The 27,622-nt window shown below is 43.2% G+C and overlaps 1 protein-coding gene across 13 annotated transcripts in view; it reads left to right on the forward strand.

Annotated features, from left to right (window-relative positions):
* LOC130277090 (C-factor-like) overlaps positions 1-27,622 on the forward strand; it is a 123,158-nt gene that overhangs the window by 81,619 nt on the left and 13,917 nt on the right. For 6 of the 13 annotated variants that reach the window (XM_056527396.1, XM_056527386.1, XM_056527389.1 and 3 more), the window contains 4 exons: positions 14,900-15,048; positions 17,863-17,914; positions 19,350-19,460; positions 19,589-19,776. In XM_056527396.1, the coding sequence (XP_056383371.1) occupies positions 14,911-15,048; positions 17,863-17,914; positions 19,350-19,460; positions 19,589-19,776 (489 nt within the window). In that variant the 5' untranslated portion in view covers positions 14,900-14,910. The other 7 variants (XM_056527397.1, XM_056527390.1, XM_056527393.1 and 4 more) reach the window with 5 other exon arrangements.

Raw genomic sequence — 27,622 nt, forward strand, 5'->3', positions numbered from 1 at the left:
ACAATGTTTAGACGTCCTGTATTCAGAGTCTCCATCACAAGGTTTCTTAGTTACAGGCAAAGCGATAAGATTGAATGCTTTGCATTTAGCATTTCTGATGTATCTGAGTTAAAGGGTAAGGGAACAGATATTTTTTCAGCAGCAATGGCATTTTAATATTAATATATTGATCAGTCATTAGAAAAATAAGGGTCATCCCTATCAGTACGATGTTCAGTATTTTGTACTGTATCAGTATTGCTGTGTGATCTGGCATGCTCATTTACATACTTTGTCATGCGTCGCAATGGATCTATCGGTTTGCTGTGTTTTGGGGTACTCATTAGCCTCTAAGAACTCTGCTTCAGCAATGGTGGCTACAGCTTCCTTTTCTGCAGTGAGTTTCTCTAATGTTTCTTCTAGATGCGTCTTCTCTATTTTTATTTGCATTTCTTGGTCGGCAAATGCTGCTTGTGTTTTAGCTGTTTCAGCTTTTGTGCAGCCAATGGCCACTGCTAATAGATAAAGCTTTTGTGCAGACAGAAGCAGTTGATCAGGTTTTGTGTGAAAATTTACGAGCCATTGTGCCTTTAAGAAGTTGCTTGGCTGTGCGGAGTACTTTATATCTGTAAGCAGTGAATACAAAAGTCCCAAAAGACAATTAAATAAATATACTTGATGCCATACTAGTGTATATTTCCAGGTAGCACTGTCTATTAAGGTACTATATTGTATACAAGGGAATTTATAATGCTACAGTTTTTCCAGACATAAGGAGAGATTTATTAAAGGGAATCTGTCACTAGTGTCACCAGTGTCCGTACCGATAGGTAGTACAGGTGACACTGATGACAACGGTACTCACCTTATCCCGGTCCGTGCAGTTGTTCTTCTGTAATCTTCTCCGATTTCTTCAGCTCCAGGCCCGGCTTGGGGCATGGCCAGAGCTTAGTGACGTCACCGCTGCTGTTCTCTGCTGGGTCCCACTGCAAGAGAACAGCAGCGGTAACGTCACTAAGCTCCGGCCATGCCCCAAGCCAGGCCCGGAGCTGAAGAAACCGGAGAAGGTTACCGAAGAATGACTGCACAAACCGGGACAAGTTAAGTACCATTGTCATCAGTGTCACCTGCACTACCTGTCGGTACCAACAGGTTAGTGCAGGTGACACTGGTGACAGATTTCCTTTAAAACCTGCCCAGAGGAAAAATTGGTTGCTACGGGCAACTCAGCAATCAGATCGCTTTTCTTTTTTTTTTTTAAAAAGGCTACTGAAAAAAGAAAGAAGCGATCTGATTGGTTGCTAAGGGCAACTCAGCAACTTTTCCTCTGGGCAGGTTTTGATAAATCTCCCCCATAGAGTTCAAAACGACACCTTTTCTTAGAAGCATACTTTTACTGATAGATACTCTAAACAATATTAGACGCTTTGATTACATTCCAATGAAATACTAGTGCAATGAAATACAAAAGGAATAATTGTGATCTGCAATAGTGTATAGAAACAACTATGATGCCCTATGTATACAGTATAAATAGAAAGTACTCCTGTGCTGGGTAAACATTTTGATAGGCAACTACTTTAGTTTCCCAGGTCTAAGTCACACAAGTAATCTATACAAACTCATTACTACTTGCATCCAGTACTGATGATCTATGTGCTAATTGCTAAAAGAGTCTTACCCATTGTGGCTGCAGAAACACTCTCCCTCACCCCTATGTACTTTGAGATACTTCTTTGTCATCCTCCAACTAAGCCCTGTCCACTGCAGTGAGGATGGGAAAGTAACAGTTGGAAATGTTGAACTAAGGGAAATAAGTGACACACTGTATATAGTATTTATAGATCCTCCTGTACAAATCTCATCCCCATCACCACTGATCTTCACTGGTCACCAATGTAAGATTATGTGATCAGTGGGGGAGTTATACAGTTACACATATTCCTAGGTGGTACAATCCCTAATCTAAATCAACTGGAAAAAAAAATGAACTGGTGCTTTAATACTACGCTGATGTTACCAGGCGGATCGGACACACCAGACCAGAGGACACTGTAATGAGATTCACATATCCCTGCCAAAACAAACGGTTTTAGAACACCCAATGCAGATAGAATTATCACCACTCATCACGTCAGTTGCTTACAGGCCGCCTGCCTTGTAGTGAAAGGGAAGAAAAAGCATGCCAATAAGCTCCGAAAAAGGGAGAAACCAACTGAAAAAAACATCAACAAGGCATTTTCATCCCCACAACTGCCACTCACTGGATATTTTGTCTTTTTTGGACCATTCTCTATAAACCTTACAGATGGATGTGCATGAAAATCCCAGTAGATCAGCAGTTTCTGGCACTAACAAGCATGCCACATTCAAAGGTACCTGAATTTCCTTTTTCCCAGCCCACATCTACATGCGTAAATGCATTCAATCGCTGCCATGTGTTTGGCTATTTAGCTGTTTGTGTTAACAAGCAATTGAACATGTTTACCTTAAAAAGTGTCCAGTGAGTATATTTGTACTGTGTCCATTTTAGGACATCGTCAGTCGTCAGCCGTACCTCCGTCCTTCGTCAGGCGAAACAGCGTCCCGCCTCCTCCCTCAGACCAATCTCCATCAGGCTTGAGCCGCAACTCCCTCCTCCCTCCTTTGTCATCCTAAAGTCTTTCATCCAAAACTCTGTCATCCCTCAGACGAAAAACCTTCCTGCCGTATAGCAGAGCTGGGACCTGTAGACTGTGATGTTTTTGGTATGTCACATGTGCCTTTGAGTAGCAAACAGTCCCATCTAACTTCCCCAGCCTTTGCAATAGAGGGTCTGAATATGGTGTAAGCGGGTCTTTTTGAAGTTTGCCCCTTTGTATTGTGACTGTCCGGTGGAAGTCAGGGTGCCCTTGTTGTTGTGGGTGAAGAATACCAAAGAGGTTACTTTGTGTGCATATAGAGGAGATGTGCTGCTTCAGAATGACACTAAAGGAATTTTTTTTTTCAAAGTAAATCTTTAAAGGAATTTGATTTGTGTTACGCCGAGCGCTCCGGGTCCCCGCTCCTCCCCGGAGCGCTCGCAACATCCCCGCTACTGCAGCGCCCCGGTCAGATCTACTGACCGGGTGCGCTGCGATACCGCCCCCAGCCGGGATGCGATTCGCGATGCGGGTGGCGCCCGCTCGCGATGCGCACCCCGGCTCCCGTACCTGACTCGCTCTCCGTCGGTCCTGTCCCGGCGCGCGCGGCCCCGCTCCCTAGGGCGCGCGCGCGCGCCGGGTCTCTGCGATTTAAAGGGCCACTGCGCCACTGATTGGCGCAGTTGGTCTAATTAGTGTGTTCACCTGTGCACTCCCTATGTATACCTCACTTCCCCTGCACTCCCTCGCCGGATCTTGTTGCCATTGTGCCAGTGAAAGCGTTCCCTTGTGTGTTCCTAGCCTGTGTTCCAGACCTCCTGCCGTTGCCCCTGACTACGATCCTTGCTGCCTGCCCCGACCTTCTGCTACGTCCGACCTTGCTCTTGTCTACTCCCTTGTACCGCGCCTATCTTCAGCAGTCAGAGAGGTTGAGCCGTTGCTAGTGGATACGACCTGGTTACTACCGCCGCTGCAAGACCATCCCGCTTTGCGGCGGGCTCTGGTGAATACCAGTAGTAACTTAGAACCGGTCCACTAGCACGGTCCACGCCAATCCCTCTCTGGCACAGAGGATCCACCTCCTGCCAGCCGAATCGTGACAGTAGATCCGGCCATGGATCCCGCTGAAGTTCCACTGCCAGTTGTCGCCGACCTCACCACGGTGGTCGCCCAGCAGTCGCAACAGATAGCGCAACAAGGCCACCAGCTGTCTCAACTGACCGTGATGCTACAGCAGCTACTACCACAGCTTCAGCAATCATCTCCTCCGCCAGCTCCTGCACCTCCTCCGCAGCGAGTGGCCGCTTCCGGCCTACGACTATCCTTGCCGGATAAATTTGATGGGGACTCTAAGTTTTGCCGTGCTATCCAACGTTTTTTGGGGTTCGCCAATTATTACAGACAATTTATTCCACATTTTTCCACTATTGTGGCTCCTATCGTGGCTTTAACCAAGAAGAATGCCAATCCTAAGTCCTGGTCTCCCCAAGCGGAAGACGCATTTAAACGGCTCAAGTCTGCCTTTTCTTCTGCTCCCGTGCTCTCCAGACCTGACCCATCTAAACCCTTCCTATTGGAGGTTGATGCCTCCTCAGTGGGAGCTGGAGCAGTCCTTCTACAAAAAAATTCTTCCGGGCATGCTGTTACTTGTGGTTTTTTTTCTAGGACCTTCTCTCCGGCGGAGAGGAACTACTCCATCGGGGATCGAGAACTACTGGCCATTAAATTGGCACTTGAGGAATGGAGGCATCTGCTGGAGGGATCAAAATTTCCAGTTATCATTTACACCGATCACAAGAATCTTTCCTATCTCCAGTCTGCCCAACGGCTGAATCCTCGCCAGGCCAGGTGGTCGTTGTTCTTTGCCCGTTTTAACTTTGAAATTCATTTTCGCCCTGCCGACAAGAACATTAGGGCCGATGCTCTCTCTCGTTCCTCGGATGCCTCGGAAGTAGAGGTCTCTCCGCAACACATCATTCCTCCTGACTGTCTCATCTCCACTTCTCCAGTCTCCATCAGGCAAACTCCTCCAGGGAAGACCTTCGTTTCTCCACGCCAACGTCTCGGGATTCTCAAATGGGGTCACTCCTCCCACCTCGCAGGCCATGCGGGCATCAAAAAGTCCTTGCAACTCATCTCTCGTTTCTATTGGTGGCCGACTCTGGAGACGGATGTTGTTGATTTTGTGCGGGCCTGTACTGTCTGTGCCCGGGATAAGACTCCTCGCCAGAAGCCTGCTGGTCTCCTTCATCCTCTGCCTGTCCCCGAACAGCCTTGGTCTCTGATTGGTATGGACTTTATTACAGACTTACCCCCATCCCGTGGCAACACTGTTGTTTGGGTGGTCGTTGATCGATTTTCCAAGATGGCACATTTTATTCCTCTTCCTGGTCTTCCTTCAGCGCCTCAGTTGGCAAAACAATTTTTTGTACACATTTTTCGTCTTCACGGTTTGCCCACGCAGATCGTCTCGGATAGAGGCGTCCAATTCATGTCAAAATTCTGGAGGGCTCTCTGTAAACAACTCAAGATTAAATTAAACTTCTCTTCTGCTTATCATCCTCAATCCAACGGGCAAGTAGAAAGAATTAACCAGGTCCTAGGTGACTATTTACGGCATTTTGTTTCCTCCCGCCAGGATGACTGGGCAGATCTTCTACCATGGGCCGAATTCTCGTACAACTTCAGAGTCTCTGAATCTTCTGCTAAATCCCCATTTTTCGTGGTGTACGGCCGTCACCCTCTTCCCCCCCTCCCTACTCCCTTGCCCTCTGGTTTGCCCGCTGTGGATGAAGTGTCTCGTGATCTTTCCACCATATGGAAAGAGACCCAAAATTCTCTTTTACAGGCTTCATCTCGCATGAAAAAGTTTGCCGATAAGAAAAGAAGAGCTTCCCCCATTTTTGCTCCCGGAGACAAGGTATGGCTCTCCGCTAAATATGTCCGCTTCCGTGTCCCCAGTTACAAACTGGGACCACGCTATCTGGGTCCTTTCAAAATCTTGTGCCAAATTAATCCTGTCTCTTACAAACTTCTTCTTCCTCCTTCTCTTCGTATTCCCAATGCCTTTCATGTCTCTCTCCTTAAACCACTCATCATCAACCGTTTCTCTCCCAAACTTGTTTCTCCCACTCCTGTTTCCGGTTCTTCAGACATCTTCTCCGTGAAGGAGATACTGGCCTCCAAGACGGTCAGAGGGAAAAAATTTTTTTTAGTTGATTGGGAGGGCTGTGGTCCTGAAGAGAGATCCTGGGAACCTGAGGACAACATCCTAGACAAAAGTCTGGTCCTCAGGTTCTCAGGCTCCAAGAAGAGGGGGAGACCCAAGGGGGGGGTACTGTTACGCCGAGCGCTCCGGGTCCCCGCTCCTCCCCGGAGCGCTCGCAACATCCCCGCTACTGCAGCGCCCCGGTCAGATCTACTGACCGGGTGCGCTGCGATACCGCCCCCAGCCGGGATGCGATTCGCGATGCGGGTGGCGCCCGCTCGCGATGCGCACCCCGGCTCCCGTACCTGACTCGCTCTCCGTAGGTCCTGTCCCGGCGCGCGCGGCCCCGCTCCCTAGGGCGCGCGCGCGCCGGGTCTCTGCGATTTAAAGGGCCACTGCGCCACTGATTGGCGCAGTTGGTCTAATTAGTGTGTTCACCTGTGCACTCCCTATGTATACCTCACTTCCCCTGCACTCCCTCGCCGGATCTTGTTGCCATTGTGCCAGTGAAAGCGTTCCCTTGTGTGTTCCTAGCCTGTGTTCCAGCCTCCTGCCGTTGCCCCTGACTACGATCCTTGCTGCCTGCCCCGACCTTCTGCTACGTCCGACCTTGCTCTTGTCTACTCCCTTGTACCGCGCCTATCTTCAGCAGTCAGAGAGGTTGAGCCGTTGCTAGTGGATACGACCTGGTTACTACCGCCGCTGCAAGACCATCCCGCTTTGCGGCGGGCTCTGGTGAATACCAGTAGTAACTTAGAACCGGTCCACTAGCACGGTCCACGCCAATCCCTCTCTGGCACAGAGGACCCACCTCCTGCCAGCCGAATCGTGACAATTTGCTGTCATATAGAATGAGTGACTGTGGTTTTTGGTGCTCTAGATTCTCTTCTCTGCTATCGAAGTACGCCAACTGTACCTGACCTTCATCCCTTGACGTTATAGCTTGACTAAGCTCACGCTTTGTCTTGAGATTAGGATTTAGGGGTTCTGTAGCTCAAGCGCCTGTCTCTGACTCAACGCAAACTCAATTCAGGGGCAGTGAATCTTGGTTTACATAACCTGCTCATGTCCTGCTCCCCCATTGCTTTCTTTGGACAGCTCTGTTCTGAACTTTGGCACTGTTTTTGCTATATGGGTAAAAACCTTGTTGTAACCCTGTGAATGGAAACCAGTGTACTTGCACAGCGAGCAAGTACATAAATCTTATATTTTACATTTGAAGTGACAGAACATCCAAAACTTATGTTGCGGGACATTACATGTATATCTTTTTTATGCTGGTCTAGACCTAGAGTCTAGCCTGATAGTTAACAGTAATAATAATTCCATTATTGTAACAGGAAGATCATGTGGGCAAAGCATGTGGCATACAACCATAGCTATAACAAAGTAGCATGTCAATATTATATACAAACTCACATATCAGGAAACAATGAAACCAAACAAGTCTGCGGAAAAAACAAACCCTTATATCATGGAAGTCAATATATATATATAGAGCCCTTTGTCATCTTTGTATAGCAGTTATCTGTGTTCTACTGACAATGAAGTAATTGTTTATACTGTATATATAAAAAAAATAAAAAAAACCATTAAGTGGCAATTGCTTTAGATTATGAAATGTATATATATGTGTGACTACAGTATGTATATATAGAAAGAGGGAAGCTGAGAATTGCCTTTCAAATATCTGTCCGTGTGTGTGTGTGTGTGTGTATATATATATATATATATATATATATATATATATATATATATATATAGGTGTGTGTGTGTGTGTGTGTGTATGTATATATTGTGGCAGTGTGGCAAGGAAAGGGTGTATTTCCCTTACTAACTCTAGAAAATGCTCCACCTGTGGCCTGATTAATGAGGTATCAGGAAGGGAAGGTGTGTTTAAAAGGAAAAGAAACAGAATAGTTGGGGCTCTCCCTGGGTAACAGCATGTCGCTGTAGGGGGAGACACACGGGCCCTGTTGAGGAAACACACAGCGAACTGTGAGCGGTCCAAGAAGTGGTGTGAACTGTAACAGGTTGCAGGGGCACATGTTTTATGCTGGCTGAGGGTAGCTCACCAGATAGTAGTCAGGGCATGCTGATATGTGTAGTCAGTGACCAGACGGTCTAGGATTTTGGTTTGTTCCTGAGTTATGTTTTGTTTTACCTGCAACCTGTCTAAATAAAGCTGGCACGGTGCCAGGCTTGCATTGAGTGGAAACGTGTCCCGTGGCAGTGTCCAGGACGATCCCGGAGCTAATCCCCAAGGAGGAATCCATACAATTGGTGTCGGATGCGGGCAAACACGTTGCTATGAGCAACCAGTGGTAGAGTTGCAGTGAAGTTGTTGCCAAGAGAAAATAATTGTGCATGTTGCAAGTGGGAACTCTTTTTCTCAGAGAGGAGACAGTGGGACGAGCCCAGCTGTGGAGTACAAGAGCAGCACTGAGCCTGTGGTGAAGTTGTTGCTAAGGGCAACAGATCGCATCAAGCGAGTGGGCGCTCTTTCTCAAGTAAGGAGACAGGTGGACGGGCCACCTGCAGAGCGCAGATTACGTTTGAGACTGTGTATAAAGGCGTTGCTAGGGGCAACGAAAAATTTTGTTGGCAAGTGGCTGACATTTCGGCAGAGGACTGAGCTGTGTTTGCAAGATGGATGTCCTGATAAGTGCTTTGTTGCAGACTGCTGCAGCGCAAGAGGAAGCAAGCTTTGCAGAGTTTGAAAAGATTGCTACGCATGAGGCATGGCCCAAAACACACTGGGGAAACTTGGTGTTTGGATTCATTGGAGGAGAGGCCCAAAAAGTTCATTGTGAACTGGATCCAAAGATCTTACGGGACTATGAGAAAGTCAAGACAGAGATCCTGACTCAAGTGGGAGTAAGCCAAGCTGCAAGATTACAGTGTGCACTGCAGCCTAACAATGATGCTGGGTTTAAAGTTGCAGAGCTACTTAAAGAGCAAGTGGAGTGATGTTCTGCAGCAGAGAAGCTGGTGAGAGGTGTCCAGCGCCAGCCCTTAACTGACTGGACGGCAAGAGATTCTGGTAAGACTGTTCCAGGGGTTATGGGGGCCATGTTTAGAGACTATGAGACTGTGCATAAGAATGATGGGACTGTGCGTAAAAAAACTGAGTCGGAGGGTGGTGTTTCCCTAGTTGACTGTGTGAACAGTGTTCAAGGTGGTACCAACCTATGTCCAGTTGCAAAATCATGTGAGGGTGGAGAATCCCTCATGAAGACTGAGACTGTTTACACTGTGCAGATCGGATTGAATAAATCTGGTGAACAGAAAATGTTAAATGCAGGACTGGGAGAAAATGTAACAAAACACACTTTGCCCGAGTTACGTCCTAGTGCCATGAACTGTCCTGTAAATTTTGAACATGTGCAATCTGATAATGTTTTTGTTGAAAAACTTATGTTGATGTGTTCAGATGTAAAGAGAACTGCTGCCACCTCTGACAGGACAAAAGAAAACCTGTGTGAGCTGGAAATAGAAGGTAAAAAGATGATGGTTTTGTTAGACCCTAGATGTGTAATAAGTCTGGTAAAGTCCAGCAGCAGCAAGCCAGACCCTGCTATAATGTCCATGCAGGCTGATATTTGGGGTTATAAAACGGTTAATATCTGTATTTCTACTCCCTATGGTACTATAGGTCACAAGGTTGCAATAGAGCCTACCTTGGAGTATGATGTAGTACTGGGGACGGATTTTCCATTTTTTCAGCAATTATGGGAAGACTGTCAGGTGACTAGAGCGGGTACACCTGATAGGCCCACAACACTTGACTTGCACCACACACTAGTGGAGAGTTACTCAGCAGAGGCTGAGGACGGGGAGTGTCAGCAGTCACTAGATGTAGGTCAGATAGGGGTCTGCCAGACTGCTGGGGGAGCTGAAGAGCAGACCGTGAGTCAAGCCCAAGAGGATCCAGCGACTCAAGTGACAAGTGTGCCTCTGACTGAAAGAGAATCTTCAGTGAAACCAGACACGGATCAGGTACAGGAACATGGGTTCCATCCGCCAGCTGAAGATGAGCCAAAAGTGGGGTTGAAATTGTGCGGTCATCTGGAAGAGGTGACTGGAAAAGAAGCTACAGAGATGTCTGTGGACAATGCAGAAGTACTGAAGAGTACATGTGGAGCTTGGTGCTGCGCTTTCTTTCACAGACAGAATCCTGAGTGAAGGAGATGTGACGTCTGGACCAGAGATGGATCGTGACCAGGAAGGTCGAACCACTGGACCAGATGTTGTTGCAGACCCAGGAGCCCTAGATCTTTCTGCTGGGCAGCAGAGAGACAGTGTTGAAGTGAAAGAGAAGTTTGCCAGTGAGCAGAGAGACAGTCCATAGAGACTGTCCAGGAACTACCCTGAAGCCCAAGGGGGGGACTAGTCCTAAAGGTGGAGAAGAGTCTGAACGAGTTGGCTTGAAGGAAGAGACCGGCCAAGGACAGGTGACTGTCAGAGGACAAGAGAATGTCTCAAGGTCCAGCAGCAAGAGTATGGAGACCACTGTAAGTAAGAGATCTCGGAAAAAACGCGCTGGTCTTGGTAAAAAAAGGGAGCAGATCCAGTACCTTGAAGAAACCTTACAGATGGTTTCTGCTAAATTGTCTCAAAAGGAAGTGGTTCATCACCTGACAGAGGAGAAAGAAAAAATGCTTGCAGACTTGAATAAAGAGCAGGAAACGAAGCTTCAGCTGCAGAAAGATATGGAGCGCCTCAAAAGTGAGTTTGCGGCTCTGCAGGATGAATTGTTCCGCTCCCAGGGTCTTATGACCAGCAAGGAGAGAGAATTGGAGATTCTGGCCAAGCAGATCTCATTCAAGGATGAAGAAGTGAATGTCCTGTGTGGGGCATATCTGGCTCTACAAAGTGATAACAAGGCTAGGTTGGTAGTCATGGAAGAGCTGTAGAAAGAGAAAGTGGTAATGGCTCACAAGGTGCAGAGCCTGGAGGCGCAGAACGAAATTCACATTAAGTCTCGCGCAGCTGCCTTGGATTCACTGGGTACTCAGCTCTCTGAACAAGAGGCTCAGCTAAAAGTCTATGAGCAGAAAGTGTCCAAGATGGCGCAACTGAATAAAGACAATGAGCAGATGAGAGAACAACTGCTGTCCCTGGAGGATACTGTCAAAAACTTGACAGAATTGCTGGAAAGTGAGAAGAAGAACTCTGCTATGCTCAAGAGTGAGCAGCAGAACTGTTTAAAGCTGGAAGGGAACATGAAGGTCCTAAAAGAAAGTAGTGACCAAGCTATAGTAGAACTGGCTAACGAGAGGTTAAAAGTGTCTCAGATGGAAACTGAGGCCAAAGCCACAGCCGTCCGTGTAAAAGAAGAAAAACTGCTTGTGGGGCAAAAGCTACTGGAGACAGGGATGCTTTCTCTAAAAAAAGGCGGAGTCTGAACAATGGACGCAAGAAACAGTAGAGTCTGAAGACCATGAGAAGAAGCCTTATGAAAGGTCCTCTGAAGCTGAGACTGAGGTGAAACCATATGGAAAGTCCCCTGAAGCTGCAGAGATATTGACATTGGATGGTGAACATGCTGAGGCAGAGAAGTTCTCTGAGGTAGAAATTAAACCAGAGATAAACCATATAACTGCAGAAGCTGCAAGTAAAGTCAGTGACACATCTAAAGGTGCAGGTGAAAAACTGCCTAAAGGAGCCAAGAGTTCTCAGCCTAAAAATGAGCCTGTGAAGGTCGGTGTCCCTAAAGAAAGGGCTAATAAGAAAGCAGAGTCCTTAAAAAGAGGTCACTGTGATAGAAGACTGGGTCGTGGTAGAAACCCTGAGAGGCACTGGATTAGTTCCAGAAAACTCCGGAATAAAGTCTGCAGAAGTAGAATTTGGAGAAGAGTCCGTCTCAAGGAGAAGATGGACAGGTGCATTAAAGGGAAGCCTCCTGAAATTGTGGAGGATGTCTTAGAAGTCCTGCAAATGGGTGATACAGGCTCGGTTGGCCACCAGCAAAGTTCGGGCCATGGTCATACCGGTGACAGAAGACAAAGGCCTGGAGCATCTGCCTTGTCCGCACCTAGTGTCCAGAGTACTGCACAGACCAAGATGAAGAACCTGGTGTTGGAAAGGTGTGACATGAATGGAGCTTTTTACAAGGAATTTGTCAAAGGTGACCAAAAGTCTTGTGCTCGGTGGCTGATGAAAGTGCTAATGAAAGAAGGGTGCACCATTGAAGTGGTGCAGATAAAATCTACTGATGAAGGAAGCCAAGTGCCTCAAAACCTGTTGGACGTAGTTGTTCAAGGAAAAGGAAAGGCAGTTGGACTCTGCATTTTGAATACAAGTGCTCCTTCCCGGTGGTCTGAGCAGAGGGGGGGGGGGGGGAGGGGGGGGGAATATGTGGCAGTGTGGCAAGGAAAGGGTGTATTTCCCTTGCTAACTCTAAAAAATGCTCCACCTGTGGCCTGATTAATGAGGTATCAGGAAGGGAAAGTGTGTTTAAAAGGAAAAGAAACAGAATAGTTGGGGCTCTCCCTGGGTAACAGCACATCGCTGTAGGGGGAGACACACGGACCCTGTTGAGGAAACACGCAGCGAACTATGAGCAGTCCAGGAAGTGAAAAAGTGGTGTGAACTGTGAGTAACAGGTTGCAGGGGCACATGTTTTATGCTGGCTGAGGGTAGCTCACCAGATAGTAGTCAGGGCAGGCTGATATGTGTAGTCAGTGACCAAACGGTCTAGGACTTTGGTTTGTTCCTGAGTTATGTTTTGTTTTACCTGCAACCTGTCTAAATAAAGCTGGCAAGGTGCCAGGCTTGCATGAATAATCATTGTCTGCGGGTTTATTGAGTGGAAACGTGTCCCGTGGCAGTGTCCAGGACGATCCCGGAGCTAATCCCCAAGGAGGAATCCTTACAATATACATATATATATAATGCCGGAAAGCTGATACTGTGTCACTTATCCCGACATGTCCATGCTGCATAGCTGCAACAAGAATTAAACAGTGAAAATACAATGCATGTTCAGAGTGGGGGGATGGGCACTGTAATGCTCACTGGTTTAGCCTTGAAAAAGTGATATAGGAGAATACCTGGTGAGAATGTCCATGAGGTGCTAGGAATGTAGAAATTCTACAAATATAGCAGGTAAGAGGAAAATGTGTCTGCACTCACCATGTAGTTGCCAAAAACACAGATTTTATTGAAGCATGTCCATACAGAAAGCAAGGCTTCACCCAGGTGCAGGGAGGGAATGTGAGCCAGAGAGCAGGGGCGTATCACCTGAACAACACCACCGTTTCGCGTCACTGATGCATCTTCTGGTTCCTTGAGGAATCGGAAGATGCGTCAGTGACGCAAAACTGTGCTGTTCCACTTCCTTGAGGAACCAGAAGTTGCGTCAGTGACACGAAACGGTGCTGATTTTCAGTGATACGCTTCTGCTCTCTGGCTCAGGAGCCACATCCCTCCTTGCACCTGGGTGAAGCCTTGCTTTCTGTATGACATGCTTCAATAAAATCTGTGTTTTTTGGCAACTACATGGTGAGTGCAGACACATTCTTTTCCTCTTACCTGCTATATTTGAAGAACTAAACCGTCACTTCTAACCTAGCCCAACAAACCTACATCTCTGCCACTTAGGAACTGCAGCAATGCCTCCCAGGCCTTATCATAGCATTGCCTCGTAGCTTGAGTCACTAATAAATGGGTCAACAACATCAACTGCTGTCCCCTAACTCCCACAGGTACTTCTGGCATACTTATTGATTCAATGTACTACACCCAAAATGTCCACTATGTACACCAAAAACAGATGGGCTGATTACTGAACTTGTCTACCAAAATGCCAACTACCACTATGATGGGAAACCACTGCAGTAAGGTAAGGTTTTGACACAAGCCAACTTTATGTCCATGTGTTGGCCAAAAGAAACGTGCACCGCTCCTGCCCAAAGGTAATTCCAAAATGGCATTCCCATAAAGGATCAGTACATGACAACTCTGCATTGCTTTGCTGCTCAGACATACAACACATGTGCCTGTAATAGTCCCAGGGAAGGGTTTTTCACACACCCCAATTAGCCTTTTTCAGCTTTGTAAGGCAGATGTGGTGGCTCAGAGACTTTGCTCTTCCTGTGGTGTGCATCAGGCACCGAGAAAAAACCCTGCCCATCTGCATCACAATTGTTTGAATTCAACCTTCTTCACTGAACGGAAACCATCAGTTAGCCCCATTAGCCTTTCTAACTTGTCCCCAGGTAAGCAAAAAACTGTATTCACTGAGTCAAGTACAATCCCCAAAAATGACATAGTAGTTTAGGGCCCTTCTGTTTATTCCCAAGAAATAGGAAAATCACATTTTTGCATGAAAAATTTGAAGGCATCCAACTATTACTGACACCCCACACTGTCATCCGGCACCACGAAAAGAAAATAATCCAGGCAATGAATTACACAACTGGAGCCAGCTTCATAACGCACTACTCAAGAAAATCACCTAACCTCTCAAAAAACTGACATGAGATGGAGCAGACAACAGGAAAGTCAGTGTCAAAATACCAAGGAGATGGTAACAGTAAGGGTGTACCAGCAGAAGCCGAAAAGCGGATTCAGTATCACACCACCAGAATTCTGCCCTCCAGACTAGCACGATGGCCTGATCAAAAGAGACATAGGATATGGAGGTATCCTCCAAAGAAATGCCATCATTTGCCATCATTTACGGACTTGTGCTTCAGATGGGCTTGTTTCCTGTCAGTCATGAACTATTCTATGGACAAATCTGCAGCAATGTAAGTTTCAGAGTGAAAACAATGGATCCTTTTAGACTTTGCATTACAGTTTCACCAGAACCAAACAGATTACGGCTTGAAGAAGCCACCTCATGCTATAAAACCGTAACACCACTTTCCTAAAAGAATATACTAAATCAATTAATTTTACTATGACTGGTTCTTCAGTTCTAAACCATTTGTGAGGAGTTATGTATTTTCTGAAAGCACCGTGAAAAAGCATTTTAGATGAGTCTGGTTGTATAACTGCTCCTAAAATTATGCTGCCTCACTGTGACTGTGTACCCTTTAAAATGAACACTGCTTCTCAATTATTTTGTCTTCTACCGCAAAAGAAGAAGGTAACATGGCTCCTGAGAGAATCCTCATCACTGGATGCAACAGAGGGATTGGCTATGAAATGGTCCGGCAGCTGACAGAACAACAATGTCCGCCTAAGCAAATCTTTGCAACTTGTCGTGATCCCAGCTCTCCTCAGAATAAGGTAAACACATATTGATCTTGAAATTATATTTTTGATTTGTCATAGCAACTTTACTTATTGTTGTCAATTTAATAAGTAAATGTTATTTTTAATGAACATTTTTAAAAATATAACTTTATGATTCTATACATGCAAAAGTCTTAAAGGGGTTATCCAGGAATTTTTATTTTATATCAACTGTCTCCAGAAATGTAAACAGATTTGTAAATCATTTCTATTAAAACATCTTAATCCTTTCAGTACTTATGAGCTGCTGAAGTCTAGTTATTCATTTCTAAGTGCTCTCTGGTGACACCTGTCTCGGAAACTTTCCAGAGTAGAAGCAAATGCCCATAGCAAACCTCTTCTACTCTGTGCAGTTCCTGAGACAAGCAGAGATGTCAGCAGAGAGCACTGTTGCCAGACAGAAAAGAACAACTTAACTTCAGCAGCTGATAATAATTGGAAGGATTAAGATTCTTTAATAGAAGTAATTAAATTTACAAATCTGTTTAGCTTTCTGGAGCCAGTTGATATATAAAAAAAGTTTTTTTCCTGTAATAACCCTTTAACCCCTTAAGGACTCAGGGTTTTTCCGTTTTTGCACTTTAGTTTTTTCCTCCTTACCTTTTAAAAATCATAACCCTTTCAATTTTCCACCTAAAAATCCATATTATGGCTTATTTTTTGTGTCACCAATTCTACTTTGCAGTGACATTAGTCATTTTACCCAAAAATGCACGGTGAAACAGAAAAAAAAATCATTGTGCGACAAAATCGAAGAAAAAACGCCATTTTGTAATTTTTGGGGGCTTCCGTTTCCACGCAGTGCATATTTCGGTAAAAATTACACCTTATCATTATTCTTTAGGTCCATACGGTTAAAGTGATACCCTACTTATATAGGTTTGATTTTGTCGCACTTCTGGAAAAAATCATAACTACATGCAGGAAAATGTATACGTTTAAAAATGTCATCTTCTGACCCCTATAACTTTTTTATTTTTCCACGTACAGGGCGGTATGAGGACAAATTTTTTGCGCCGTGATCTGAAGTTTTTATCGGTATGATTTTTGTTTTGATCGGACGTTTTGATCACTTTTTATTCATTTTTTAATGGTAGAAAAAAGTGACCAAAAATACGTTTTTTTTTTTTACTTTGGATTTTTTTTGCGCGTACGCCATTGATATATTTTTATAGGTCGGACATTTACGCACGTGGCGATACCATATATGTTTATTTATTTTTTTTATTTACACTGTTTTATTTTTTTTATGGGAAAAGGGGGGTGATTTTATTAGGGAAGGGGTTAAATGACCTTTATTAACACTTTTCTTTTACTTTTTTTTTTTTTTGCAGGGACCTATAACACTGCACACACTGATCTCTCATGCTGATCACTGGCGTGTACAAGGAGGAATATTATCACCATACATATTACCATCATACTAATACTGACCCAATCCTATATACTAAGACCAATATTACCAATAATACCAGAATACAAATATTATCACCATACATATTACCAGCATACTGTTACTGGCCAAATATTGCAAATGGAGACCAATATTACCAATAATATCAGTATACAAGGAGGAAATATTATCACCATACATATTACCATCATACTGTTACTGACCAAATCCTTTTTACTAAGACCAATAATACAAGTATGCAAGGAGGAATATTATCACTATACCATTTTACTGTTACCGGCCAAGTCCTGTATACTGAGCCCAATATTACCAATAATACCAGTATACAAAGAGGAAATATTCACCCCCATACAGTGACCATATAGTGGTAGATACCACCTCTACGCAGGCTCTGCAAACCTTATAAGTGATTACAGTGCAGTTACATCGAGTGACTCACAGTTGACGTCTTGTCTAATTGGAGTCATATACTTTTTTTTTTTTTCCTCCATTCAGCCCACAAGTGTGATTTAGATGGGTGAGGGGCCCATGGCTATTTGCTTTGTCAAACTTTACCATTGAGCATGTCATTTCACTATATGTGCGTCCTTACGACACGTTTATAGTAAAATGAGTCAGGGACAGCCCTGCAGAAGGTCCAGCCCACAATGCAAACGTCCAGAGTGCCAGATGGCCAGTCTGGGCCTGGAATTTTGTTATAGAAGTGGCAAGTTATTTAGCAAGAAACATGTGCTGTGGAGAACAATGGGAAAACATATAAAATAGAACTTTCTTTTATAATTGTCCTTTTATCATGGAGTTTCAGAGTGGTGGGAGATTCAAAGTGAATGTGTCATCAGAAAATGACCTATTATTAAATTTTTATTTTACACATTTTTAAAGAATTTTAGGTGAAGTTTTCCCGTTTTTTTATTTTACTATGTATATTGTAAAATAATCCTAAAATTTAGCAATTTTCATCTTTACCACTAAGCCTAAAACAAGCTGAGACTTCCTGTTTTTTTCTTTGATGATAAGGAGGAGGCTTCTGGAAAGTGATCTATACAGCCTTACAGGAAAAATTGACACTAGTAGATAGGTAGGACAATAAATGAAGAGCACAGCTATAATTATTTAAAAAAAAAGGGGGGGGGGGGGGGTAAAAAAGAAATCTAGATGCCCCATTCCCTTTAAAATGTAAGCTATGGTTGTTGTTTTTATTTGATAGCATTTACTGCTTTTAGGTTAAATTTAAAAACTCCTGAACAACCCCAGTAATAATATTACAGCATATGATAGCATGCATCTTTATTCTCAAAGAAATCTAAATAAAAAAAATAACAGATTCTCTTTGGCACCATTGATATTAGTATATTTATCCATTTATTTATAACCAGATATCTTTATTTTCACAGAAACTGAATGATCTTGCTGCAAAATATCCAAACGTGATTGTGATAAAATTAGGTATGTACTTTGGAGATGTTTGCATAAACAGTATCAATGTACTACAATATAAATCGCTGCTGCTGGATAAATTTACTTCTTTTCTCTATTTGGATTTAATCCAGCTGGGCTTATTTTGCACCAGATTTACTAATTTTGTAGCGTGTATGGGAGGTAGGAATCCCGGCAAGGGTCTCTTATTTCCCGTGGGTAATAATTTTGGCGCTGCAGTGCTACACCGGCGGAGTGAAATTAGCAGTCGGAGATAGCGCAGAGGATGGTGATCACTTTTTATTAAATAGTCATAAAAAGGATCAGTTTCGGATGGACAACACGTTTTGGAGGGGCTCCCTCCTTCGGACCTGACATCCATTGCTCCAGGCGGAGATTCAATTGTCCTATTTGCCACTTGTCCAGCTTCTTCTTCGGGGATAAGAAAAAGAGCCCACACGCCTGTGAGCTCTGTCAGCAACATTTCAGGATTACATAAAGAATGAGAAAGAAAGCAACGGAGCACTGACCGTGATAAGCAGCAGGATTTCTTTATTCCAGTCCAGGTGGATACATGTGCAGAGGAGAGCGGACTGTCAGGGAGACCTCCCCTGTGCCGCCCACAGATCTCCCTGACAGTCCCCTTTCCCCTGCACATGTATCCACCTGGACTGGAATAAAGAAATCCTGCTGCTAATCACGGTCAGTGCTCCATTGCTTTCTTTCTCATTCGTTATGTTTGCATATTTCTTCTCAACGTAGAGCACTACCACCACTGCACAGGTACCTGGCTCACTGCCATTCTCCCACATGCAGACTGATCACCTTCAATGCTGGCATAGAGACTGTATACCCTGTAGAACGGTGCGGAGTTCCCCGCTTGCTCTTTCACAAGATACGGAATTTCAGGATTACATCCCTTTGTCAAGCCTGACAAAGGGATGTAATCCTGAAACATTGTCGATGGAGCTCACAGGCTTGTGGGCTCTTTTTCTTATCCCCAAAGGAGAGGCTGGACGAACGGCAAAGAGGACATTTGAAGCTCCAGCTGGAGCAATAAACTTCCATGCATATGCCACGTCCGTAATGTTTCACTAAAGCGACCAACTTGCACCTGGGTGAATATATGTTTTATGTACATGTGATGATACTATAGCAGTTTTTGTACTGAAGACTATTGGAGGTAAAGCATTGAAATAATAGAAAACTATATCTGCGTCGGTGTACTGCTTGCTATGAATGGCTTCCTCCTATGCTATGGGATTGGGTGTGACACCTTTGGATTGTAGATAATATGTCTAGGAGTGGAGTACTCCATTAAGGCCAAAATTGGCTTGGTGTTAAAGGGGTCATCTAGATTTTTTTTTTTTACTTATTTTGCCCATACCCTGTAGCTCCAGTTCGGCTATGTCCGATCCCTCAATCTTCTGTACTCTTCTTGTTTATGAGATGTGTGTGTGTTCAGAGCAGATACAGCTATATCCCATCTTGGCCAGTGATTGGCTTAACCGGCCGGTCCTGCACCATGAGCTTATCTCTAAAGCCAAAGAAGAAGGCAGAAGATTCCTGCAGAGTGGTGAGGCTACATTAAAAAATTACCACTGCACTTATTGGCCTAATTGTCTGGACAATAAACTTAAAAAATAATGTGGTGATAAAATAAAAGTGTAGATTGTTTATAATCATTTCACTCTTTTCATATAGAAACCACAGATGCCAATAGCATCAAAGAGGCTGTAAAGGAGGTAAAAAAACATCTGAATGGAGCTGGGCTGAATTTATTGGTTAATAACGCAGGGATCATGCTGAATAGCAATCTTGAGTCTGCGGACTCTGCCGACTTCATGAATGTTTACAGCACAAATGTAGTTGGACCATTTTTGCTGGCAAAGGTGAGAGAGAAAATACAATAAGAATTGTAAGATATTGTTTCAGTCCATAGAAGACAAAGATATACAATATATACATGCATAGAATCCAAACAGACAACAGATTTTTATTATTATTTGCCTATAAAAATCCAATTTCTGTGTCCATCTAGCAATGGTAGAATAAATGTTTTGCATTCGATATTTGAATAGCTCTATACTAAACATTATTGTGATTTAAGAAAACTTTTGAAATGTCATACAGGCATGTCAAAGGTTTTGAACGGTTGTGGTCCTAGGTCTTAGACCCACACTAATCTCTACATATACTGTAGCTAGATCAAGAGATGGGTGGGGGGTCTCAGCACTGAGACACTGACTGACCAAAACATTTAACATGTCTGTGTTAGGCCCCTTTCACACTATATAGTTGCTCCTTTAAAAGACCCGTTATAAACTCCCGTTAGAAAAGCCTTAAAAACGGATGTTAAACGGCCATTACAAAATTCCATTGAAGTCTATGGGATTTTTTGATTATCCGTTATGACCCGTTATAGCCTGTCATGAATAACAGATGTTATTTGTGACGGAAGAAAAAACGGCACATGCACAAATTTTTCTTCCGATGCAAGAAATGGGTAAATTAACGGCCGTTATTTTTAACATTGAAGTCTAAGAAAACGAATGAGCCTTTATGTCATCCGTTTGCATCTGGTTTATAATATCCATTATTACTTCAGAGCATGCTCAGAAGAGGTGACATCATCAGACTCCTGCAGTGCTGAGGGACTACTACTCCCATCATGCAACAGACTTGTTTCCATGATTGGAATAGTAATTCCCTGGCTTTGGGAGTCTGCAGGTTTCTGGGGAGGCTACATTAGTATTTGTACTACAACCTCCATCATGCAACAGACTCTATTCCATGATAAGGTTGTAGTACAGGGGCTGAGGGATTGATCGCCCCGGGTCTCACTTCTGAGACCCGATGCGATTAGAAGTTATTAAACAGGGGAGCAGTCAGCATTCTCGACTCCCCTGCGATGTACGATGTATTTTACTTTCATTTTTAAATTCCCCGGGAGCCCTGAGTGGGCGTTACTGATGAGCCATTCAGGGCTCCCGGCGAGGTTTTCAAATAGAAGCGCTGCTGTGGGGAAAGATACATCGCTGGGGGTGGGGGGTATATTTCTGGCCCCCACAGCGCTTCTATCTATCTTGCCTCCTGCTGTGCCATATAAGTCTTGCCCCCACAGCGCATTTATATAGGCATTTATATAGGTGTTGAGCTGCTGATAGAATACTTTTCATTCATAGCGCTGCAGAGGCATATGATTATAGAAGGGCTGTGGGGGCCAGACATAAAGCGTTATCTGGCCTCCACAGTGCTTCTAGGGCTCCCGGCGGGGAATTTAAAAATGAAAGTAAATACATCGTACATCGCAGGGGAGCGCAGCATGCCACCCGCTCACCTGTTTATTAACTTCTAATTGCATCGGGTCTCAGAAGTGAGACTGAGTGCGATCATTCCCTCAGTCCCTGTACTACAACCCCCATCATGGAACAGAGTCTGTTCTATGATGGGTGTAGTAGTACAAACACTAATGTAGCCTCCCCAGCCGCCGAAAGACTCCTGCAGCTGGGGAACTACTACTCGCATCATGGAAACAAGTCTGTTCTATGCTTGGAGTAGTAGTAGTCCTGGCTGTGGGAGTCTGTAGGCAGAGGTGTTAAAACGGCCATACATGACGGATGTTATAACGGGTCTTAACGCATGAATATGCCCGTTATTTTGACGTACGTTATTCAGCCGTTAGCACCCGTTATTTCATCCGTTATTTCGTTATTATACATCCGTTTTTACACAGAAAACGGATGTTTAAAAATGGATGAATACTCATAGTGTGAAAGTAGCCTTACATGTCATAGTTTTAATTTATTTTTTATGACATTATTGCTTAAACCATTGTGTTTTCTTTTGCCTTCATGACTGGACTTGTATGCAAATACAGACTTATTATTGTATTTTCACTCATTTAAATGATGCACACCCTTTGAATAAATAATCCAATAAAATGACCCCATTATTTTGCCAAGCTTTGCCACCTATGCCCAATTTTTGTTTGACATCTCCATTCTATGGCCATGACTCAATCACCACTTCCTAATCCCCTTGTTGGTTAACAATGCAATTCCAGTTCCCATATTATCAAAAAAAAGTTTAAGCCCACCAGGGCTGAGGTCCTCCTGTCCAGGTGCCCCATAGAAGCAGTATTGTCTGACAAACAGTGTATCAATCCTGGCATATCAACTTCCAATTTGTCGGCAGACTATCCATCACTATTTGGTCACTTACTGTAGTCATGGGTTCCATATTTGAAGGCTCTGTAATGGTTATGATCTATTTTTGATCCACTTTGTAGTACATCAGAACATACATTTTTATAGGGGGGTAGAAAAGTACAGCACACTGTTCAATGCATAAACCTGAACATAATAACATCAAGTGCCAGTGGGACAAAAGTATTCAATATTATCTTAAAGGGGTACTCCAGTGAAATTTTTTTTTCTTTAATCAACTGGTGCCAGACCGTTAAACAGATTTGTATGTTACTTCTATTTAAAAAACGTAATCCTTCCAGTACTTATCAGTTGCTGTATGCTCCACAGGAAGTTCTTTTCTTTTTAAATGTATTTTCTGTCTGACCACAGTGCTCTCTACTGACACCTCTGTCTGTCTCAGGAACTGTCCAGAGTAGGAGCAAATCCCAATAGCAAACGTATCCCTCTTGACAGTTCCTGAGACAGACAGAGGTGTCAGCAGAGAGCACTGTGGTCAGACAGAAAAGAAATTAAAAAAGAATAACTTTTTGTGGAGCATACAGCAGTAGGGAAGTACTGGAAGGATTAAGATTTTTAAATATTTAAATAGAAGTAATTTACAGATCTGTTTAACGTTCTGGCACCAGATGATTTAAAAAAAATTGTTCTTCACCGGAGTACCCCTTTTAAAGAGATCATCTAGAAAAAACTTATTACCTAAATTTCAATGTCTTTTCTACCGCTTCTTCTGTCTGCATCATGTATTTTTAGTAGCGGTGGTCTAAGGTACTGCATTGCCTTGTTTGAGGTTCCTTCAAACAACTGATCAGTGGGAAAGCCAGGAGTCAGACCCTGGCAGATCTCATATTACAAAGCTGGACAACCCTCTTAATTATTTTAAATCTTATATAGTCTGACTTAGCCAGGCTATACAAGTAAATCAGAAATAACAATGATCGTTGCTACACAATTGCAAAACATTGTTCAGTGTTAGAAATCAAAAGATTACATGTAATAGTCCCCTATGGAGACAAAAATGGTACATAAAATAATTTAAAAAAATATGTTTATAAATAATGTGTAATGACTCGACCCAGTTTTGTCCGAAGGATTAAACCTTTCTATTTTCGGGCAAAGCTGGTGGCTGCTGTGGCGATACCCTGACCTTCTCTGTCTGTTTTTTCTCTGGACAATGCTGTGTCCTAATTTTCCACACATCACAGCTTGCCTGTTTAAGCCTGCATTGTTATACTAGTCTTTGCCTGTGAAAAGACTTTGTCTAGTGTTTTCCTCCATCTGTATCTATCCTGTTTACCTGGTTTTGTGACTTCTGCTCTGTATTTGGTTATTCTCTCAGTTACTCGATTCTGTACATATGCTGTCCTCTTGGCTTCTTATTCGGCTCGCTAACAATCTTCTTTGTAGTCTGTCTCCCTGGTAAATTGTATTAGTGCGTGTTCACCTTTTTTTAGTTTTTTCCTGTTTTTCCTGACCTGACTGTGCTGCTGTAGTTTATTTTGAACTATGACAACCCAGCACTTTTTTTTTTAGAGTAGGGTTTGTCTTTAAGTTGTGGAGGCGCTGCTTTTATGGGACATAGTGTAAATAAAAATAGAAAAAAAATATCATGACATGGTGTGATGCAAACAAGTGAGAAATGGATAGCTTTTTCCTCTCTGATGCGATTCTGCCCTACTTGGCCTTAGTTGCTGTTGCAAGGGATTTTCCTTCATAGGTTTACATAGACCCGAAAAGTAACCACAGCTATCTCACGGGTGTAGTAACCGAAGATCCGCTTCTTTCTTCTCTGAATTGTGCGCTGGATGTCGGCCCATCAGGTCAATTTGAATATTTATTGTTGCTGGTTACATGGCCACACTTAGTTGGCGCATGCGCTCCTGTGGATTCCCAGACGTTGAGCCCCTCCCCCCCAATTTTTTCTAGTTTGGACAGATATTGAATAATCAAATTGACCCAGCAGGCCCGCCTCTAGCGCAGACTTCAGAGAAGATAGAAGCGGATTTTTGGTGGGACATATTTCTGAACCCAAGGTATGTATTATAGTCAGTGACTCCTCATCAGACTCCTGTTCACCTACACTATAACCCAGTGTATTGGGTTTAGTGTGGGACAATAGGATGACTGTTTTCCTTTAAGTATCTCCCATTAGGCCATGCCTCTCCCGTTACCTGACTAATCATGATTGTAGGATCTTATCTTTTCCTCCCTCTGTCGGTTTTCTCCCTCCCTTGTTGGTTGGTCTTGTCCGTTTTTCCTTGTGTGTCTGTATTTGTCTTGTTTTTTTCCTGGAATTTTACCAGGAGTTTCTACAGCTAAGAAATGCAATTTGCTTCACTGTTTTATTGGACCTTTGCTTAGGAACTTAGGTTCTTTATCGCCTTCTCCAAACCTAGAGGTATCCTTAGCCGCCTCTGATATCTTTAGATGGTCCATTCTCTGGACCCGGAGTGTCTTTATGATGGTTCTCAGGGACTTTGATTCCCCCCCGATTATTACCGCTATTGGAATTTTTTTTTTTAATTTTGATTGTATTTTGTTTAATGAAATACTGTCCATGTTATGCATTTCTATGTTTATATAAAACTTTAATAAAATTATTTCAACAGAAAAATATAACATTATTGAAACCACATTGGTGACTGGTGTAAAAAGAAAAGAAAATCAAATTCCAAAACTGCATATTTTTGGTCAGTTTAAACACCAGAAAATTATTAAAGTGATACAAAATGTAAAATCCAATCTAAACAAAAAATGGCACCAATAAAAACAGATCATGGCACAAAAAACTAACTCTCATACATCTTCATAAAAAATAAGTGTTATAGGGGACAGAAAAGGGCCCTTTTAAGCATACTAATTTTCTCACAAAAAGTGACTGTTTTTTTAAAGTAGTAAAATAAAACAAAACCTATATAAATTGGGTATTATTGTAATTATATTGACCTACAGAATAAAGATAAAGTGTCACTAAATAGTTGCAGTATTGCACTTTTTTTAATTTCTTTTTGGGCTTTGCTGTAGATTTTGTGTTTAAAATTTATGTCATTACAAAGGACAATTGTTGGTGCAAAAAACAAACCTCATATGGCCCTGTAGGTGGAATATTAAAAAAGCTATGGCTATTAAAAGGAGAGAAGGAAAGTATGACTAAGGGGTTAGGGTTTTATTCATGCAGATTTAAATACGGCTAACTCCCACCCAAACTTTCATCTAAATCCACAACATATAAGCTTAAAATCAATGGCAGAAGCCAACATTTTGCTTTAGGTTTGATTTTTACTGGCAACTTTTTGAAAAACTGCCACTGCAGTTTTTGAGCCAAAGTCAGAAGTGGATCCAGTTGGAAGGTGAAGTGTAAATTCTATCTTTATATTTACCATTCCTTTCAAAAACACTCCAGGCTTTGGCTCAAAACTGCAGTGGCAGCATTCCAAAAAACTGCCAAGTGAAACCCAGCCTCATAGGCTTCTGCTTTGTATTCTATGACTGACTATTCCAGTGGAAAAATTAGATGTGTGAACATGCTGACACGTTTCGAACCATCTGGTTCTTAGTCATGGTACAATACATGTGTCATCTGCATGTTTTAAGTACACAACAGTAAATGAGCAAAGAAGGAAATGTTTGAGGGAACACCCCCTGCTGACGACAGTTCCTGGGATGGAACCAGTCGACCAAGTTTTTGCCTGCGGTCGGAAAACCGCATACGGCCGAAAAAGCAGCCGACCGGAGGCTGCGGTTCACTCCGGTCGGCTCATAGACATGCATTAAATATGGTTCCCGAATACGGCTGAGTGCGGGCGCCGCGATTAAGCCCCGCCTCCCCCCCTCCTCCCAGCCGTATACGGGAACTGTAGTTACAAACCGTAGTGGGAACCCAGCCTTACACAGGTGTGTTACAAAAATAGGTATTCAATGTTAGTACGTATGATTAAGTATATAGACATAAAACGTCATGTTGTAGTCTAGAATTCAATGTAGTATGTTTCATTTGTATGTTTCAACGAAACGCATATGGATTGTGCATAAGTTTCTGTACAACGTATTGCCTAAAGAATGTATCATAACACAGATGATGGCAACAAACATGACCAAGTAAAAAGACGTTATTTCTATATAGAGTGTAACTTAAATGCCAATGATTCTGTGTGGATAATAATGAGCATGTATATTAGTATACAGGGTGGGCCATTTACATGGATACACCTTAATAAAATGGGAATGGTTGGTGATATTGACTGCCTGTTTGTGGCACATTAGTATATGTGAGGGGGGAAACTTTTCAAGATGGGTGGTGACCATGGTGGCCATTTTGAAGTTGGCCATTTTGAATCCAACTTTAGTTTTTTCAATAGGAAGAGGGTCATGTGACACATCAAACTTATTGGGAATTTCACAAGAAAAACAAACTTTATTCTTTCATGAGTTATTTACAAGTTTCTGACCACTTATAAAATGTGTTCAATGTGCTGCCCATTGTGTTGGATTGTCAATGCAACCATCTTCTCCCACTCTTCACACACTGATAGCAACACCGCAGGAGAAATGCTAGCACAGGCTTCCAGTATCCGTAGTTTCAGGTGCTGCAGAGTAGGCTAAACAAAAATTGGAACAGGACCCTCAGTTTACGCAGAAGATTTTGTTCAGTGATGAGGCAAACTTTTATGTGAATGGTGAAGTTAACAAACAAAACCACCGCTATTGGTCTGACACTATCCCACATTGGATAGATCCCTCCAAGACTGTTGGAACACAAAAATTGATGGTATGGTGTGGTATATGGGGTACAAAGATAGTGGGGCCATTCTTCATCAGTGGAAACCTCAAGGCCACTGGATATGCGAAATTGCTACATGATGATGTGTTTCCCTCTTTATGCACTGAAGCTGGCACGTTCCCTGAGTTTTTCCAGCAAGATGGTGCACCTCCACATTATGAGTGTCAGGTCCGAGCATTCCTAGATGGACAGTTTCCTGGAAAGTGGATTGGTCGTCGTGGGCCAGTTGAATGGCCCCCAAGGTCTCCCGATCTGACCCCTTTAGACTTTTATCTTTGGGGTCATCTGAAGGCAATTGTCTATGCTGTGAAGATACGAGATGTGCAGCATCAGAAACTACTGATACTGGAAGCCTGTGCTAGCATTTATCCTGCGGTGTTGCTATCAGTCTGTGAAGAGCGGGAGAAGAGGGTTGCATTGACAATCCAAAACAATGGGCAGCACATTGAACACATTTTATAAGTGGTCAGAAACTTGTAAATAACTCATGAAAGAATAAAGTTACGTAAAACCAAGCACATCATTGTTTTTCTTGTGAAATTCTCAATATGTTTGATGTGTCACATGACCCTCTTCCTATTGAAAAAACTAAAGTTGGATTCAAAATGGCCGACTTCAAAATGGCCACCATGGTCACCACCCATCTTGAAAAGTTTCCCCCCTCACATATACTAATGTGCCACAAACAGAAAGTTAATATCACAACCATTCCCATTTTATTAAGGTGTATCCATATCAATGGCCCACCCT

Source organism: Hyla sarda, chromosome 6, assembly GCF_029499605.1.
Source record: "Hyla sarda isolate aHylSar1 chromosome 6, aHylSar1.hap1, whole genome shotgun sequence".
NCBI classification, from domain to species: domain Eukaryota; kingdom Metazoa; phylum Chordata; class Amphibia; order Anura; family Hylidae; genus Hyla; species Hyla sarda.